The 18908-nt window shown below is 49.8% G+C and overlaps 1 protein-coding gene across 1 annotated transcript in view; it reads right to left on the bottom strand.

The window, feature by feature from the left end:
- Positions 1-804: 804 nt before the first annotated feature.
- Positions 805-18908, bottom strand: part of LOC133357512 (zinc finger protein ZIC 4-like) — a gene marked incomplete at its 5' end in the record, with an annotated part of 45139 nt that continues 27035 nt past the window's right edge. The window contains one exon of the mRNA XM_061575478.1: positions 805-2264. Within this exon, the coding sequence (XP_061431462.1) occupies positions 1834-2264 (431 nt within the window). The remainder of the gene's footprint in view (positions 2265-18908) is intronic.

Raw genomic sequence — 18908 nt, 5'->3', positions numbered from 1 at the left:
TAAAACATATGATAATTGTTTTTTTTACCCTTCTCTCTGGCAACAAAACTGACACCTTTTTTTACAAGGAGTCATGTTTACATAGACCACAATACCTGCAGTCATAATGCAAACAAAAAACAGTGCACAAGGACAGTGCACATTATCAGAGTTATGTTTTTTTTTGCATTATGACTGCAGGTATTGTCGTCTATGCAAACATGACTCCTTGTAAAAAAAGGTGTCAGTTTTGTTGCCAGATAGAAGGGTAAAGAACCAATTATCAAAGGATAAATAGTTCACTGCTTTAGCCCACCGGTGTGTTGAAGCGTGAAACCACAACATGTACAATATTTGAGTAGTTCGACGTTTAAAAATAACGCGATCTAACCCAAAAACGTTGATTATGAATAATATTGGTCGCGAAAGCCTGCTACGTGTGAAATCAACCTTAAATGACTACCCTGGTGAAAATGAGGCCTTAATATGATTGCTACTCGCGATCAGCACTTGCCCCAGCAGCCTGCGAAAGGCTACGCGGGGGTGAGAACCTTTGCCTGTGTATGTGTGTGTGTGACCAAAGTTGCACACATTTATTGAACCCGGGCGCTAGCCAATTTATATTTATTTTAAAAGGAAGGGGTGTGAAGGGAGGACGGGGGGAGGGGGGGCGCTGGAGGGGCGGGGCTGGGTGGGGCGGAGGGGAGGGGTGGGGAGGGGCGGGGCTGGGTGGGGCGGAGGGGAGGGGTGTGGGTGGGGGTGGGGGTGGGGGTGGGGCGGAGGGGAGGGGTGGGGGTGGGGAGGGGTGGGGGCTGGGGTGGGGTGGGGTGGGGTAGGTGCGTCTTACTTTTCGGTGCGTCGGCGAGAATGTGGATTTCGATGGCGATGATTCGTGTGACGAGTGTCACGTGTGTGTGTGGCGTCTGCGACATGCGTGACGTGCGTGTGCCGCGTGTAACTGACGTGGCTGACGTGTCGGTGACGTATGCATGACGAGTGTGTGACGTGTGCGTGACGTGAACGTGACGTATGCATGACGAGTGTGCGACGTGTCTGTGACGCGTCTGTGACGTCTGTGTGACGTGTGTGTGACGTGTGAGCGTCTGTGTGACGTGTGTGTGTGTGACACGTCTGTGTGACGTGTGTGTGACGTGTGAGTGCGTGTGAGTGTCTGTGTGACGTGTGTGTGACGTGTGTGTGTGCATGTGACGTGTGCGTGTGTGACGTGTGTGTGACGTGTGCGCGCGTGTGACGTGTGTGTGACGTGTGTGTGTGACGTGTGTGTGACGTCTGTGTGCGCGTGTGACGTGTGTGTGACGTGTGTGCGCGTGTGACGTGTGTGTGACGTGTGTGTGACGTGTGCGTGTGTGTGTGACGTGTGTGTGACGTGTGTGTGTGTGCGTGTGTGACGTGTGTGTGACGTGTGCACATAAAGGCAATGTGACGTGTCCCACGTGCTCGATCCCCGCCTTTGGCTTAACGACCATTGTCGCTTAATCCGTTCGGAGCGAGCGTCGCACAAAGGCCGTCGCTCGCGTCTGAGTGAGCACCAAAGGGAGCCCCCCACTGTGCCTCGGGTTTTCGCAATCTCCCCTTTAGGGAGAAGGGGTGGCGAGGCAGGGGGGGGGGGGTGGCGGCAAGAGACTGAGGGTGCTAGAAGTCTACATTTAGAACACAGTTCAGCGTGCGCGTTGAGCACGCGGAGCGGAGCGCAGAGTTGGGGGAGGAGGTGGAGGAGGTGGAGCCGGGGGCGGTGGAGGTCGCGACGAGTGACGAGTTCTGCGGCGGACGTGGTCACTGTGAACCTGCAACTCGTGGAGTTCACCGGGACGAGGGGAGCGCGTGTCGGGCGAATCACCGTGTCCACCCCTTAACCCTTCCACCGCCTCCACCGCCGCCGACTCCACCGCCACCTCCACCGCCGCTTTGACACACGTACCACTCGGCCAGATTTGTAGCCGTGCGCGGCGGCGAGAAGGAGGAGGAGGTGGACGACGATGATGACGACGACGATGGCGGCGGCTGCTGCTGTTGTTGTTGCGGTTGTTGATGCTGGATCTGGTGGCTCGGAGAGGGCGACTCGGGGCGACTCGAGGTTGCTGGCGACTTGGCACTGTGTGCCTTCATGTGCTTGCGCAGCGAGCTGGGGTGCGTGTACGACTTGTCGCACAGCTTGCACAGGTAGGGCTTGTCGGACGTGTGCACGTGCATGTGCTTCTTGCGGTCGCTGCTGTTCGCGAAACGTCGGTCACAGCCCATGAATTCGCAGCGGAACGGTTTCTCTCCTGGGTGGGGGGCGGGGGGGGGGGGCGAGAGATGGACAGAGAGGGCGGTGATCGACGCCTTCTTGTATAGAAATCGATCCGCGGTGTGTCGTGGAGAAGGGGCGTTGCCCGAAGCGTCGTCCATTATGTTTGTTTTCCTTTTCAATGGCCACACACACACGCTGGTGGTGGTCCTGTTGTTGTTATTAACACGGGCCGTGTTGTTGTTGTGCTTGTGTACCACTGCCAACGCAGCAATCATATGCATAGAGTTTACTTGTGTTTAACGACAGCACTGGGGAGACAAAGGCTGCCGTGCGTGGTGCAAGACAAACCATTAAACGAGTACCTGGTGTGGACACATCGCTACAGGTGAGACAAAGGCGGCCGTGAGTGGTGTTGGTCACCCACCAACTCGTGTACCGTGCCGGCCTTCATTTGTGCTGGCTAACAGCACTTGCCCCAAACGCCTGCGCAGGCTACACCGGGCACATTTGTCTTTGTGCGTGCGTGTACAGTGATCAACACTGACACCTTAGTCTGGCTCTATGAGACCGCATGCTATGGGAGCCTCCAGTGATAACCATTGAACCCTATGAGCTCCAGTGATTTACACCGCCCCATATAAAAGTCTCAGCGATTAAACACTGAACCCTATGAGCGTTGGTGATTAACATTAAACCCTGGGAACCTCGGTAATTAACATTGAACCCTGTGAGCATCAGTGATGGACATTGAACCCTATGGGAGCCTCGGTGATTAACGCAGGAGGAGGAATGGCAAGGCCAGGAGAATGTCGGGTGATTATTCTGAATGTTTGCGTTGTTCCACATAGACTCAGAACGATAAGTAGAGACCCATATACAAAGAGACTCATAGACTCACAGATATATGTTGAAACTCCTAAGGATACATAAAGGCACACAGACTCAGAGACACATAGGAACCCATCGTGATACAGAGAGTCTCACAGATGTTCAAAGAGACTCATAGAGACGTATAGAGACTCGTAGAGGTACATGGAGACCCATAGAGATAGCACTGGTCAACACACTTTTTCTGGCATAAGGTATTCCAACGGTTTTAAGGTAATTTTGGGGTGCTGATTCCAAATCTGGTATCAGTTTTTGTCTATCAAATCAGGTTTTTGAGATATCAAATATTGCATTTTCAATAAAAACTGCAAAAGAAAAATATTAAATAGATGTGGATATCGACATAAAATGATATTTTAAACACATTATCTTAAAAATACAGCACCATATTTTTACACTAAAGCAGTCACTGACTCGCAACAACTTGCAATCATAAGTGACAGAGTTAATTTCGGGTAAAATCAATGAAAATGGGGTATGCCGATAGCATAAAAATGAGATGTGATAGAGCAAATCTGAGATCAGATTTGGAATCAGCACCCTGAAATTAGTCTAAAACAGCTGCAAAAGTCCAGGCCAGAATTTTTTTTTTATTGTTGATTAGTAGTGTAGTAGAGACGCACGGAGACCCGTAGAGACCCATAGAGATCGAGATTCGTAGAGATGCGTGAGAGACACGGGGCAGTGATGGGACCGTGAGGCCGAGTGAACTAGCGACTGCAGTTTGTGTTCCTTCAGCGGAGGACGAGAAGATAGATAAGCAGCAGCTCCACACGAATTATCTCTCTCTCTCTCTGTACAATAAATGTGTCTGGGTTAGATCGTGTAAATATATAAATGTGTCTAGATTTGAAGCTTTCGTGACTGCAAGGATTCATATTCTTAGGTTTTTTCGGTAAAGTCACGTAGGTAAAAAAAAATAATTAATAAAAGTTAAATTAAAAATAAAATAAAAAATCACGACGTTTCGGAGGCAACACAAGCTTCCGTCTTCAGGTGGAACCGTCATAGCACGATAGCTGTAATTTTATTTTTTTACCTACGTGACTTTACCGACAAAACCTAAGAATATAAATGTGTCATTAAACCGGCCACCACCCGACACGGCCAATAAGTGAGGTTTGTCACGTGACAGAATGTGCCAATTCTTTGCCAGTACGGCAACGAATTGGCACAACAATTATAATCGATCTGTCTCTCTGTCTCTCTCTCTGCTGCAGTGATCTCGTGGTGGCTACCACCAAGCTGTGGCAGCAGGAGCAGCAGCAGCAGGAGGAGGAGAAAGTCGAGCTGCTGGACAACTGGACGACATAATTCTTAGTTTAAAATTACAAAGAAATAAAAATAACAAAAAACTAAAATTTTTAAAATAAAAAAATTAAATCAATTTTAAAAATGTTAATAATTTTTTTTTAAAATGATAAGAGCAACACAAGCGATCGAAACGTCGTGGGTTTTTTTTGCTTTTATTATTTTCAAATTTATTTTATCATTTTTATTTTCTACCCACGTGACTTCACCGAAAGAACCAAGATTATGAATTGCTGCAGTCACGAAAGCTTTAAGTCAAACTTTCACTGGACGACAACAACGGCAGTAGCAGTGCTTCTGCTGCTGTCATGCACGAGAACAGAACTTTAGAATGAATAAGAAATAATATTTAAAAAAATGTGTTTTTTTTAAACACGCTTTAATGAAATGCACCCTAACTAAGTAATGGAAGAACTCTACTACTCCAGGATGTGACCCCGAAGCTTGCCACAACGTAAGGGACCTCGGTCATTTACAAACAACGTGAGTTGAGCGTGGTGTACGGTGCTTGTTCTGAAATATTTAGCTGTCTTTTCTTGGATTTTCTGTTTGCACATAGTCACATAGTCACTTTAAGATGTTTTCTTGTTCATGTTCATGTTTTAGTTTGTTGCGGTTGCACCCGATTCAAGAGCCGAATGGCTCACAGGGCTATACCAAATACTTGAAACTGAAACTGACAATTAGACCCAAGCCGGAAACATAACATGTAAAAAAGAATGTTTTAAAATATTACATTTTATTTTTTATTATATAATATAGTATTGTCATCAGTATGACATGAATATACCAAGTTAGCAGTCGATACCACATTGGGAAGTGGGTTAAAATTGAGTTACAAGATTTGACGATACGACAACAACAGACAGACAGAGTTAATAAAAAGCGTGTCAATAAAAAAATGTTGAAAAATATGTTTATTTTTATTTTTATGATATAACATGGTATTGTCATCAGTATGACATAAGTATACCAAGTTAGCAGTCGATACCACATTGGGAAGTGGGTTAAAATTGAGCTACAAGATTTGAAGATACAACAACAACATACAGAGTTAATAAAAACCGTGTCCATAAAAAAAATGGAATCCTTCATCCGGTGTCAAGGTGTGACCATCCCCCAACCCCCCATCCCACCGCTCGTCATAGCCACGTCACGTGGAGCCCCCCCCACCCTCAGCAAACGTGGGAGTCTCACAAACCTGCGCACCCCTCCACATGCACCGCTCCACCTCAACTTCCTCCATAGGCGGTGATGAGTTCAATCAGAACGATCAAAGCAATTACCGCAATCCACCTCGCCACCCTCCACCCCTCCCCCTGCCTCAGAGGTCGCAACCTGGTACCCGATACCCGTACCCTACCCGATACCCGATACCCGTACCCGGACCAGGCCGGGTACCCGTTTGCGACCCTGGTGCGGCCGGGTATGGGTAGGCCGTGAGTCACTGGTGAGTCACCGTTTGTCACTCATTTCCCAACGTCTTGTCTCTTCTCACAATTCAAGTTCCTAGAATCAACCCACCCGCGCCTGCAACACGGCTTCATCCCAGAGGTCGCAATCGGGTACCCGATACCCGTACTCTACCCGATACCTGGCCGGGTACGGGTAGCCGGGTATCGGGTAGGGTACGGGTACGGGTAGGGTACGGGTACCCGTTTGCGACCCTGGTGATGCCGGGTAAAGGTACGGGTAAGGAATCAAAACCCGTTTGCGACCTCTGCCCTGCCTCCCGTCGTCATCACCCTCCACCCCCTGCCTGCCGAGCCCGTCTCGAAGCAATGGCCTCGCATCCAGATGTTTATGAATGGGAGGGAGGGGTGGGGGCTGTGTCGGTTTATGCAAATGAGGTCAATTAAGGGGGATCACGTGGGTGGGGGCGGAGTGGAGTCATTAATTAGTTTCCTCTGAGCACGTCCGCGGAGGAGATGGAGCGATGCAGTCAATTCGAGTGGACCGTGAGTTCAGAGCCGCCCCCACCCCCCACCCCTTGGGGTGCGGCGAATCGGGGCGATCGCCCTGGTCCCCGCACTTTGAGGGGGCGGCCGGGGGGGAGGGAAACACGTGGTTTCTACGACGCCTCGGAGTCAGATGGAATACTTCCCCATTAATTCTAGATTTGAAGCTTTCGTGACTGCAAGGATTCATACTCTTGGTTTTTTCGGTAATGTCACGTAGGTAAAAAAATTAAATTAAAATTAATACAATTATTATTTTATTTTTATTAATTTTTATTTATTTATCGCAGGGGATGGGGATCAGCGGCGGCAACATGGAGAGTGGGGCCTTCATCCAGTCTGTGGGTCTCTGTGTGAGTCTGTGGGTCTCTGTGTGAGTCTGTGGGTCTCTTTGTGAGTCTGTGGGTCTCTGTGTGAGTTTGTGGGTCTCTGTGTGAGTCTGTGGGTCTCTGTGTGAGTCTGTGGGTCTTTGTGTGAGTCTGTGGGTCTCTGTGTGAGTCTGTGGGTCTCTGTGTGAGTTTATGGGTCTCTGTGTGTGTGTCTGTGGGACTCTGGGTCTCTGTGTGAATATGTGGGTCTCTGTGTGAGTATGTGGATCTCTGTGTGAGTATGTGGGTGTCTATGTGAATCTGTGGGTCTCTGTGTGAGTATGTGGGTCTCTGTGTGAGTTTATGGGTCTCTGTGTGTGAGTCTGTGTGAGTTTGTGGGTCTCTGTGTGAGTCTGTGGGTCTATGTGTGAGTCTGTGGGTCTCTGTGTGAGTCTGTGGGTCTCTGTGTGAATCTGTGGGTTTCTGTGTGAGTCTGTGGGTCTCTGTGTGTGTCTGTGGGTGTCTGTGTGAGTCTGTTGGTCTCTATGTGAATCTGTGGGTGTCTGTGTGAATCTGTGGGTCTCTGTGTGAGTCTGTGGGTCTCTGTGTGAGTATGTAGGTCTCTGTGTGTGTGTCTGTGGGTCTCTGGGTCTCTGTGTGGATCTGTGGGTCTCTGTGTGAGTTTGTGGGTCTCTGTGTGAGTCTGGGGGTGTCTATGTGAATCTATGGGTCTGTGTGAGTCTGTGTAAGTCTGTGGGTCTCTGACTCTCACACTGTTAGGGTCAAGTGCTGTTAGCGAGCACCTATGAAGGCCGGAACGGTACACGAGGAGGTGGGTGGCCAGCACCACGCCCGACCGCCTTTGTCTCCCTAGTAGCAATGTTTACACACCGCACCAGGTACTCATTTAAGGCTGAGTCGACCCAGGGGAGGCCCGGGACCGGTTCAGATAATCGTTATTGGTGTTGGCCGTGAGCGGGAATCGAATCCGTGTCGTCGGGTTCAAAGCGCAGCGCGATAACCGCTACACACACTTTCACACACTTACACACACCTACACACACTTACTCACACTTACACACACCTACACAGACTTACACACACCTACTCACAAGCTCAAACAAACACCTACACACACCTACACACACTTACACACACACACACACACGCGCAAACACACACACACACTTACACACACCTACTCACAAGCTCAAACACACACCTACACACACTTACACACACACACACACGCGCAAACAACACACACTTACACACACTTACACACACTTACACACACGCGCAAACCACACACTTCACTCGGTATGGATGTAATCCAATGGGAGAGGAATTGTGGTAATTGCTGGCGGGGGGAGGGCACGGGGGTGGGGGCTGAAGGATTTGGGGGGGGGTTGTGGCGGCGTACAATCCACCGGATGAAGTCATTGGAAGTTGTCAAAGGCATCAGCTCAAATCTGTCGGGATTAATTAGGGGTTGATGACAGTGGCGGTAGAGGCGTAGTGGGTTGGGGTTCATGCGCCAGGGACACGCGGGGCTAACGGGAATGGAAATCCGCGATCAGCCGAGATCTGAAAAGAATCGATCGGCTCCCATGGCGTGGGATGCCGCGCGTATTTTCCCTCCAGTCGGTGTTTTTTTCTTGTTGCCGCTTGCACGCGGTGGTTGTTTCATTTTGTTTCGATGTGCGTCTCCGTGTGAGTCTGTGGGTCACTGTGTGAGTCTGTGGGTCTCTGTGTGAGTCTGTGGGCCAATGTGTGGGTATGTGGGTCACTGTGTGAGTCTGTGGGTCTCTGTGTGAGTCTGTGCGTCTCTGTGTGAGTCTGTGGGTCTCTGTGTGAGTCTGTGGGTCAGTGTGAGTGTGTGGGTCACTTGTGTCAGTCTGTGGGTCTCTGTGTGAGTCTGTGGGTCTCTGTGTGAGTCGGTGGGTCTCTGTGTGAGTCTGTGGGTCTCTGTGTGAACCTGTGGGTCGTTGCGTGAGTCTGTGCGTCTTTGTGTGAGTCTGTGGGTCACTGCGTCAGTCTGTGGGTCACTGCGTGAGTCTGTGGGTCTTTGCGTGAGTCTGTTGGTCTCTGTGTGAGTCTGTGGGTCATTGTTTGAGTCTATGGGTCACTGTACGTGTATGTGGCTCTCTGCGATAGTATATGGGTTCACTGTATGATTCTGTCGGTCTCTGTTTGTGTCTATGAATCGCTATGTGAGTCTGTGGGTCTCTGTGTGAGTCAATGGGTCTGTGTGTGAGTCTCTGGGTCTCCCTGTGAGTCTGTGGGTCTTTGTGTGAGTCTATGGGTCTCTGTGTGAGTCTGTGGGTCACTGCGTCAGTCTGTGGGTCACTGCGTGAGTCTGTGGGTCTTTGCGTGAGTCTGTTGGTCTCTGTGTGAGTCTGTGGGTCATTGTTTGAGTCTATGGGTCACTGTACGTGTATGTGGCTCTCTGCGATAGTATATGGCTCACTGTATGATTCTGTCGGTCTCTGTTTGTGTCTATGAATCGCTATGTGAGTCTGTGGGTCTCTGTGTGAGTCAATGGGTCTGTGTGTGAGTCTCTGGGTCTCGCTGTGAGTCTGTGGGTCTTTGTGTGAGTCTATGGGTCTCTGTGTGAGTCTGTGGGTCTCTGTGTGAGTCTGTGGGTCTCTGTGTGAACCTGTGGGTCGTTGCGTGAGTCTGTGCGTCTTTGTGTGAGTCTGTGGGTCACTGCGTCAGTCTATGGGTCACTGCGTGAGTCTGTGGGTCTTTGCGTGAGTCTGTTGGTCTCTGTGTGAGTCTGTCGGTCATGGTTTGAGTCTATGGGTCACTGTACGTGTATGTGGCTCTCTGCGATAGTATATGGCTCACTGTATGATTCTGTCGGTCTCTGTTTGTGTCTATGAATCGCTATGTGAGTCTGTGGGTCTCTGTGTGAGTCAATGGGTCTGTGTGTGAGTCTCTGGGTCTCCCTGTGAGTCTGTGGGTCTTTGTGTGAGTCTATGGGTCTCTGTGTGAGTTTATGGGTCTCTGTGTGAGTTTATGGGTCTCTGTGTTTGACTCAGCACATAATCTGTCTCTTCGGGGTCGACCAAATATATTCCAAACGAGCACCACTCTGAGAAAAACAATCTACAACAGTGGTGGTTGTACTACAGAGAGACGCGCACCCGCCATGGGAACGTGGAATTTCCACCACTTCTGCTGGAACATCAACGAGAGGTGAGCTGCAATGTCGCCTCCAACCCCATTCGAGGGGCAGGGACTTACTCTGACATTTTCATACCAAATATCGGCCCGAGGGCTATCTGAGACGAGGTTCACGGAGGGGTTACAGATGATGATGATGATGATGTTGCCCGATGCCTATCGGCTTTATCGTCACACCGCAGAGGCGGGCGAATTACTCGGTTCACTGACTCTGATGGGGTGAATCCGTGAGCGTGCCTGAGAATGCTTCGTACTGCGGAACTCCATGATCAGCCTGCCCTGTAAGTGACACCGATCACGTATCCCGCCCTTCGAGAGCATCACTAGAGTTGTACATCAGTCACTCAGCTCTCTAGCCCTTCTAGAGCATCACTAGAGTTGTACATCAGTCACTCAGCTCTCTAGCCCTTCTAGAACATCACTAGAGTTGCACATCAGTCACTCAGCTCTCTAGGCCTTCTAGAGCATCACTAGAGTTGTGCATCAGTCACTCAGCTCTCTAGCCCTTCTAGAACATCACTAGAGTTGCACATCAGTCACTCAGCTCTCTAGGCCTTCTAGAGCATCACTAGAGTTGTGCATCAGTCACTCAGCTCTCTAGCCCTTCTAGAACATCACTAGAGTTGCACATCAGTCACTCAGCTCTCTAGCCCTTCTAGAACATCACTAGAGTTGTACATCAGTCACTCAGCTCTCTAGCCCTTCTAGAGCGTCACGAGAGTTGTACATCAGTCACTCAGCTCTCTAGCCCTTCTAGAACATCACTAGAGTTGCACATCAGTCACTCAGCTCTCTAGCCCTTCTAGAACATCACTAGAGTTGTACATCAGTCACTCAGCTCTCTAGCCCTTCTAGAGCGTCACGAGAGTTGTACATCAGTCACTCAGCTCTCTAGCCCTTCTAGAGCATCACTAGAGTTGTACATCAGTCACTCAGCTCTCTAGCCCTTCTAGAACATTAATAGAGTTGTACATCAGTCACTAAGCTCTTTAGCCCTTCTAGAACATCACTAGAGTTGTACATCAGTCACTAAGCTCTTTAGCCCTTCTAGAACATCACTAGAGTTGTACGTCAGTCACTCAGCTCTCTAGCCCTTCTAGAGCATAAATACAGTTGTACATCAGTCACTCAGCTCTCTAGCCCTTCGAGAGCATCACTATAGTTGTACATCAGTCACTCAGCTCTCTAGCCCTTCTAGAGCATCACTAGAGTTTTACATCAGTCACTCAGCTCTCTATCCCTTCTAGAGCATCACTAGAGTTGTACATCAGTCACTCAGCTCTCTAGCCCTTCTAGAGCACCACGAGAGTTGTACATCAGTCACTCAGCTCTCTAGCCCTTCTAGACCATCACTAGAGTTGTATATCAGTCACTCAGCTTTCTAGCCCATCTAGAACATCACTAGAGTTGTACATCAGTCACTCAGCTCTCTAGCCCTTCTAGAACTCAAGTCGCCTGATTCATATGCATTCAAGTGGCTATATCCCCATCAATTAAATAATAAAGGACGTAACAAATATACATGGTTGTTTATTTTTAACACATCCCATCAGCTACTCGGCCTCATACTGGCCGCGTATCTCATCAACAACACAAGCAGAGCCCTGGGTCGGTGTCAACAATCACAGTCTCATCAGCAGAGCGAGGCACGCTTGACCCAATGCCGATGAACTGCCAGATGGCTGGAGATACGGACCGGTTTCGACTTTCAGAGTCACATCAGCAGATCCAAGCTCGTCTTGAACCAACGCTGGTGAATTGCCAGACGTTCAGAGACAAGGTCCCTCTCAGGGCTGCCATTAGGCCTTGCGGCTGATGAGATGGGTAAAAATTAACCCGTAAAAACAAAGTTTTTCACTATAAATCCTTTATATGCGTGGCATCGGTTTTATTTTATTATTCATTTCTGTTTTTCTTGAGTAAGAGTTTCATTTTTATCACATTGGTATTTTAAATTAAATATGAAAAAAAAATTTAGGAATGTTATTTTTTTTCACGAAAGTAAATTGTCACGCACAACGAGTCTGTGTGCAAAATATCAGCTTGATTGGATCACGGGAAGTGGGTTAAAAAACGACCGAAAGATTTGCACGGTCGTAAGCGTGCAAGCAAGCAAGCAAGTGAACTTAATATAAAGGATTTAAAAAACACATCACGTGTCTTGTGTGCGGAGGACGCATATTGTTTGTCCAGGTTACAGGCGCAGCCCTGCAATTCCCTGCTCATGCCACTGCAGGCGCAAGAGCCTCTACTAGAATGCAAGTGCTGTTAGCGAGTAGGCACCTATGAAGGCCGGCACGGCACACGAGGGGATGGGTTGCCAGCACCACGCCCGACCGCCTTTGTCTCCCGAGTGGCGATGCTTACACACCGAAGCATGTACTCATTTGAGGCTGAGTCGACTTAGGGGAGGCCCAGGACCGATTCACCAGGACCACCACCACTACACAAAGATGGTGGTGGAGAGGGAGGGAGGAGAGGGAGGGAGAGAGGGAGAGATGGAGGGGAGGGGAGGGGAGGGAGGGATGGAGGGGAGGGGAGCGAGGGGAGGGAGGGGATGGATGGAGGGGGGAGGTAGGGAGGGGGGAGGGAGGGGGGAGGGAGGGGAGAGGAGGGATCTAATGGGATGGGAGGGATGAAAGGGAGGGGAGGGAGGGGAGGCGAGGGAGGCGAGGGAGGGGAGGGAGGGAGGGGAGATAGGGAGGGAGGGGAGAGGAGGGAGGGGAGTGATCTAATGGGATGGGAGGGATGAAAGGGAGGAGGGGAGGGAGGGGAGGCGAGGGAGGGGAGGGAGGGGAGGGAGGGAGGGAGGGGGGAGGAGGGAGGGGAGAGGAGTGATCTAATGGGATGGGAGGGATGAAAGGGGGGAGGGGAGGGAGGGGAGGCGAGGGAGGGGAGGGAGGGGAGGGAGGGAGGAAGGGGGGAGGAGGGAGGGGAGAGGAGTGATCTAATGGGATGGGAGGGATGAAAGGGAGGAGGGGAGGGAGGGGAGGCGAGGGAGGGAACTCCCTGCCGCGCCGGAAAATCGAATCGAACTCCGCGCTGCAAGGTCGAAGTGATGTTGCGGCCAGCGATCTTAAGACCACGAGCAGAATCTGATTAATTTTCGTAACTCACTTTAAGCGTTCACTTTTCAATAATGATAATAATTCGTAAAAAAAAATGCCTCACCGTTACATTCCCTTTGTTTCTCGAGATGAATTGCATTTGATTATCGCCGGTTAATTATGTTGTTATTGAGTTAAATCGTAAAACATACGCCGCACATAAATTATGTATGCGCCAGAACACATTTACAAAATACACAATTACGGCATTATTAGGCGAGGCAATTCCGTCTGTTGATCATAAAAGTAAAACCAGTACATTAATCTACAGCACAACCACAATAGTGGTTACTGCATCGGCCACGATCAACGCTGGGCTTGCTAGCCACAGCCTAGCGCCGGTCCTAATTCACGATTGCGAGATGTTAACTACCTCGCCTGGTGTACAGGAGGTCGTGGGTTCTATCCCGACCCTGACGCCTGCTGCTGTATATTTGGAGTTTGTGTGTGTCTCTCTCTCTCTCATCATCACCACGGTGGCTAAGAGATGTTAACTACCTCGCCTGGTGTACAGGAGGTCGTGGGTTGAATTTCGACCCTGACGCCTTCTGTATGAATTGAGTTTGCGCCTCTCTCTTATCATCATCACGGTGGCTAAGAGATGTTAACTACCTCGCCTGGTGTACAGGAGGGCATGGGTTCAATCCCGACCCTGACGCCTGCTGTATATTTGGAGTTTGCGTGTCTCTCTCTCTCTCATTATCATCACGGTGGCTAGGAGATGTTAACTACCTCGCCTGGTATACAGGAGGTCGTGGGTTCGATCCTGACCCTGACGCCTGCTGCTGTATATTTGGAGTTTGTGTGTCTCGCTCTCTCCCCGTGGTCGCGTGGATTTGTCTCCGGGTCCTCCGGTTTTACCCTCCAACATTTATAATCATCGTCACGTGTTTTGAGTTTTTTTTGGCTGCTGCTGCTGCTATAAATGTCCACGTGATACTAGGTCGCTTTCGTTGAGCTATCATTTCTGATGGACGGGTTGCTTCTGAAAATGAACTACATAGCTCAGTGGCCTTACCTGGTGAAATTAACAAAGCATAGTGTTTAAACATATTTAATTGAGCTATATCTCTAGTCGCGGTCGTTTGCAACCAATGCTGGGAAGGCATGTACCAACGCCGCTAATCTCTGTCCCACCCATCATCAGTACAAAAAACGTGCAGCCACAGTTCATGATTGGGCAGGGGACAAGAGTGAGGAGCGGTGGCGCAGTGGTCAGCGCTCTGCCCCACGAACCTGGCGACCCCAGTTCGATTCTCGCTCACGGCCACCGCCAATACCCAGGTGACGATTATCTGAGCCGATCCTGGGCCCTGCCCTTAGGTCGACTCAGCCCTAAATGAGTACCTTGTGCGGTGTGTGTGTGTAAAAAAAAAAATCGCCACTGGGGAGACAAAGGCGGCCGGGCGTGGTGCTCGCCATCTATACCCTCTACCGGTCGTGTGCCGTGCCGGCCATCATAGGTGCTACTCGACATCGACATAAACAAGTATAACCCGTAAATACAAAGTTTTTCACTATAAATCCTTTATATGCGTGGCGGCTAGAGTCATCTCGTCCTCTGGCTTGAGATGGCTGCCACCTATGGGTCAGATGATTGCATGGCAGCATTAAGCAATTGGTAATTAAATATAATATTTTTGTCCTAAAAAGTGTAAATTTTTTGAAAAACATTTTCACGAACATTAATTGTCTCGCACAACGAGTCTGTGTGCAAAATGTCAGCTCGATTGGATCACGGGAAGTGGGCTAAAAACGACCGAAAGATTTGCACGGTCGTAAGCAAGCAAGCAAGCACGCAAGCAAGCACGCAAGCAAGCAAGCGAACTTAATATAAAGGATTTAAAAAAAAAAAACATCTATACGGGCTGATGTTTGTCATCGGCGGTGGGTCAAAGTGTGGGTTCGCTCCCACCTCTTCCCAAGACGCTAGGGTCCGATGTGGAGGTTCTGGAGCTCCTCGTTGAGTGGAGGGGCGCCTGCCAACAGCGGTGACGTGTCACTCGCAAGCAGTTGCAGGGGCCGCGCCTCTAACTTTTTTTTCCATTAAAAACCGTTGACACTTGACGAACCCATGCGCATCGGCGTGACCTGAAGTTCGATCCCCCCAACCACCCTCCACCAAGGCCAAAGTGGGCGGCTCGGGGTCCCAGAGACGCACCCGAAACCCCTCTCTCCATGCGTCATTCACGCCCAACGCGCAGAGACCCAGAGTGGTGAAGTATAGTCAAGCAACAATGCACAGCGACCGACGGACACGGGAATTGGTGGAGTGGGGAAGGGGGTCTTCATCCAGCAGTTGATAAACCATGGCTGGTGATGACGATGATGGTTGGACACGTGATCCGATGTTGTTATAACTTCGTGAGTTAGAACATTCAAACACGGTGCAATGCTGAATAAATCCGGTGTGTTATATTTATATATTTACGTGCTATGAAGAATGGCCAGTGTTGTGTAGTTGCTGTTGTTGAGTGTTCTCGTTGTTGTTGTTGGCTGTACATGCGGCAGAAGAAACATCGCAATCATCAAAACAAACTGAGAGCTTTGCTCAATCCCCTGCTGGATGAACGCCTCCTCCAATCCGTATGAAAGATCAAAGGTCACATTCTTAGGTTTTTTCGGTAAAGTCACGTAGGTAAAAAATTTTAATTAATAAAAGTAAAATAAAATAAAAATCACGACGTTTCGGAGGCAACACAAGTTTCCATCTTGCCTCCGAAACGTCGTGATCTTTATTTTATTTTACTTGTAATAATCTAAATTTTTTTTACCTACGTGACTTTACCGAAAAAAACCTTAGTATATTATACCTTGCAGTCACGAAAGCTTCAAATATAGAATCAAAGGTCACCTGGTATACAAAGCCTTAAATAGACTGCTCGTGGAAGTTGCTGTTCGCGAACAACTTACGAAGGCCGGCACGGCACACGAGGGGGTTGTGTGACCACGCCCGGCCGCCTTTGTCTCCCCCAGTGCCGATGTTCTACACCCACCGCACCAAGGTACTCAGTTGAGGCTGAGTCGACCTAGGGGAGGCCCGGGACCCATTCAGATAATCGTCACCGGTGTTGTTGTTGTCCGCGAGAGGGAGTCGAATTCGGGTCGCCGGGTTCGTAGCACAGCGCTCGCTAACCGTTGTCCCACCACTCCCACAACGCGTCTGTCGCGCAGCCTTATCAAGTGCTGTTTGCGAGCACCTATTAAAGGCCGGCACGGCACACGAGGGGGTGGGGTGGCCAGCACCACGCCCGACCGCCTTTGTCTCCCCCAGTGGCGATGTTCACTACACAGCACGCCAGTTAACTCGTTTGCGGCCGAGTCGACCTAGGGGACGCCCAGGACCGGTTCAGATACATATAATCGTCACCGGTGTTGGCCGTGAGCGGGAATCGAACTCGGGTCCGCCGGGTTCGTAGCGAAGCGTAGCGCTAACCGCAACACCACCGCTCCCCACTACAAAGATCCCCCGTATAGCCTTAACAGACTGTTGGGGCAAGTGCTGTTAGCGAGCACCTATGAAGGCCGGCACGGCACACGAGGGGGTGGGTGGCCAGCATAACGCCCGACCGCCTTTGTATCCCCAGTGGCGATGTTTACACACCGCACTAGGTACTAATTTAAGACTGAGTCGACCTAGGGGAGGCCTAGGACCGGTTCAGATAATCGTCACCGGTGTCGGCCGTGAGCGGGAATCGAACCCGGGTCGCTAGGTGCGCTAACCGCTACACTACCGCTCCCCACACACACACGGACACACACACACACGTACACACACTCAGATACACACACACACGTATAAGCAAACACACGCGCACGTGCAAACGCACGCATACAAATACAAAGACGCCCTGTGTAGCCTTACGATGCTGTTGGGGCAAGTACTGTTAGCGAGCACCTATTAAGGCCCACGAGAAGGGGGTGCTCAGAACCTTACCCGGCCGCCTTTGTCTTCCCATTCGCCGTTTTATACATTTACACGTGCGCACAGACGCACGGACATATCTGTCTGCCTCAGTGATTGTGGTGTAGAGTTTACGGGGAGCGGTGGCGCAGTGGTTAGCGCACAGCGCTACAAACCCAGACGGTGACCCAAGTTCGACCACTAACATCGGTGACGATGATCTGAACCGGTCCTGGGCCTCCCCCTAGGTCGACTCAGCCTCAAATGAGCGTACCTGGTGCGATGTGTAGTAAACATCGCCACTGGGGAGACAAAGGCGGTAGGGTGTGATTCTGGCCATCCATACCCTTCGTGTGCCGTTCCCGCCTAGGTGGACTCGGCCTTAACAACAAAAAACGAGTGTCTTACGTGCGGTGTGTATGTGAAACATCATCTCCGGGGAGACAAAGGCGGTGCCGTGCTGGTCTTACTTAATAGGCGCTCGCAAACAGCACTTGCCCCCACGCGCGTGCTGTTTAAGGCTATACGGGGATCTTTGTCTTTGTACTGTGTGAACATTCTGTATTTTCGTGTGTGCGTGTAGGAAGCAATGGAAAAATATCTTCATATATATGTAAATAATTATGCAAACATATATGTAAGAATACGTGCTTAAATTATCGATCTATTTCGTCTCAAATTTGAAATGGTTATTTAAACGAGAATTTTTTGAAAATATCAAACGCTATATTTGTATATATAGAGTACTTTATAGCGTACATCTGCTTAAATATATCTATTTAAATGACGATCATATTCCAGCGGTGATACACTGAAGACGAAAATTATAATCGGTGGTGATAATGGTAGTAAGTGGGAGTTGTGGCGATAGTGGTGATGGTGGTAGTGGTGATAGTGGTGATCGTGGTAGTATAGCGGTGGTTGTGGTGATAGTGGTGGTGCTGCTGGTGATAGTGGTAGTAGTGGTGGCGATAGTGGCGATGGTGGTAGTGGTGGTCGTGGTAGTATAGTGGTAGTAGTTGTGATAGTGGTGATAGTGGTGATAGTGGTGATGGTGGTAGTGGTGGTCGTGGTAGTATGGTGGTAGTAGTTGTGATAGTGGTGATAGTGGTGATTGTGGTAGTGGTAGTGGCGATGGTGGTAGTGGTGGTCGTGGTAGTATAGTGGTAGTAGTTGTGATAGTGGTGATAGTGGTGATAGTGGTAGTGATAGTGGTGATGATGGTAGTGGTGGTCGTGTTGACAGTAGCGGCGGTGCTGCTGGTGATAGTGGTATCAGTTGGAGTGGTGGTAATAGTGGTGATGATGGTCGTGGTGGTTGTGGTGATAGTGGTTATGATGGTTGTGGTGGTTGTGGTGGTAGTGGTGATGATGGTTGTGGTGGTTATGGTGGTTGTGGTGATGATGGTGATGTGGGCAGTGGCAGTGTAGGGATTAGCACGCTACGAACCCGGCGACCCGGGTTCGATTCCCGCTCACGGACAACACTAGTGACGATTATCTAAACCGGTTCTGGGCCTCCCCTAGGTCGACTCAACCATTAAACGAGTACCTGGTGTGGAAACATCGCCACAGGTGAGACAAAGGCGGCCGTGAGTGGTGTTGGTCACCCACCACCTCGTGTACCGTGTCGACCTTCATAAGGTACTCGCTAACAGCACTTGCCCCAACAGTCTATCAAGGCTACACGGGGGATCTTTGTCTCTTTGCTGTGTGTAGCAGGAACCACCATCTCTGTCCTCATTTAAACTGACTCCATTGTTAAACATCACGAAAGTGTGTGAGTGTAATCGGTCAAACATTATTGCAATATTTATTTGTTAAAATATTTAAATTGTGGAATGCTTCGATGTTGTCTGCGGGCCGAGTCGCACCCCTCTTGACAAAGAGCTTCTTAGATTTACGGGCTTTATTCTGTGGGAAATACAACTCCGGATTCTGAAATGGTGTGGGTGAGTGGTTGAGTGACTGGGTGAGTGAGTGCGATGGTGAGTGAGTGAGTGCGTGAGTGGTG

This window comes from Lethenteron reissneri, chromosome 58 (genome assembly GCF_015708825.2).
Source record: "Lethenteron reissneri isolate LAM-NWPU_2019-01 chromosome 58, ASM1570882v1, whole genome shotgun sequence".
NCBI classification, from domain to species: Eukaryota; Metazoa; Chordata; class Hyperoartia; order Petromyzontiformes; family Petromyzontidae; genus Lethenteron; species Lethenteron reissneri.
The sequence above is the reverse complement of the archived record's forward strand: the minus strand, read 5'-3'. Positions and strand labels throughout refer to the sequence as shown.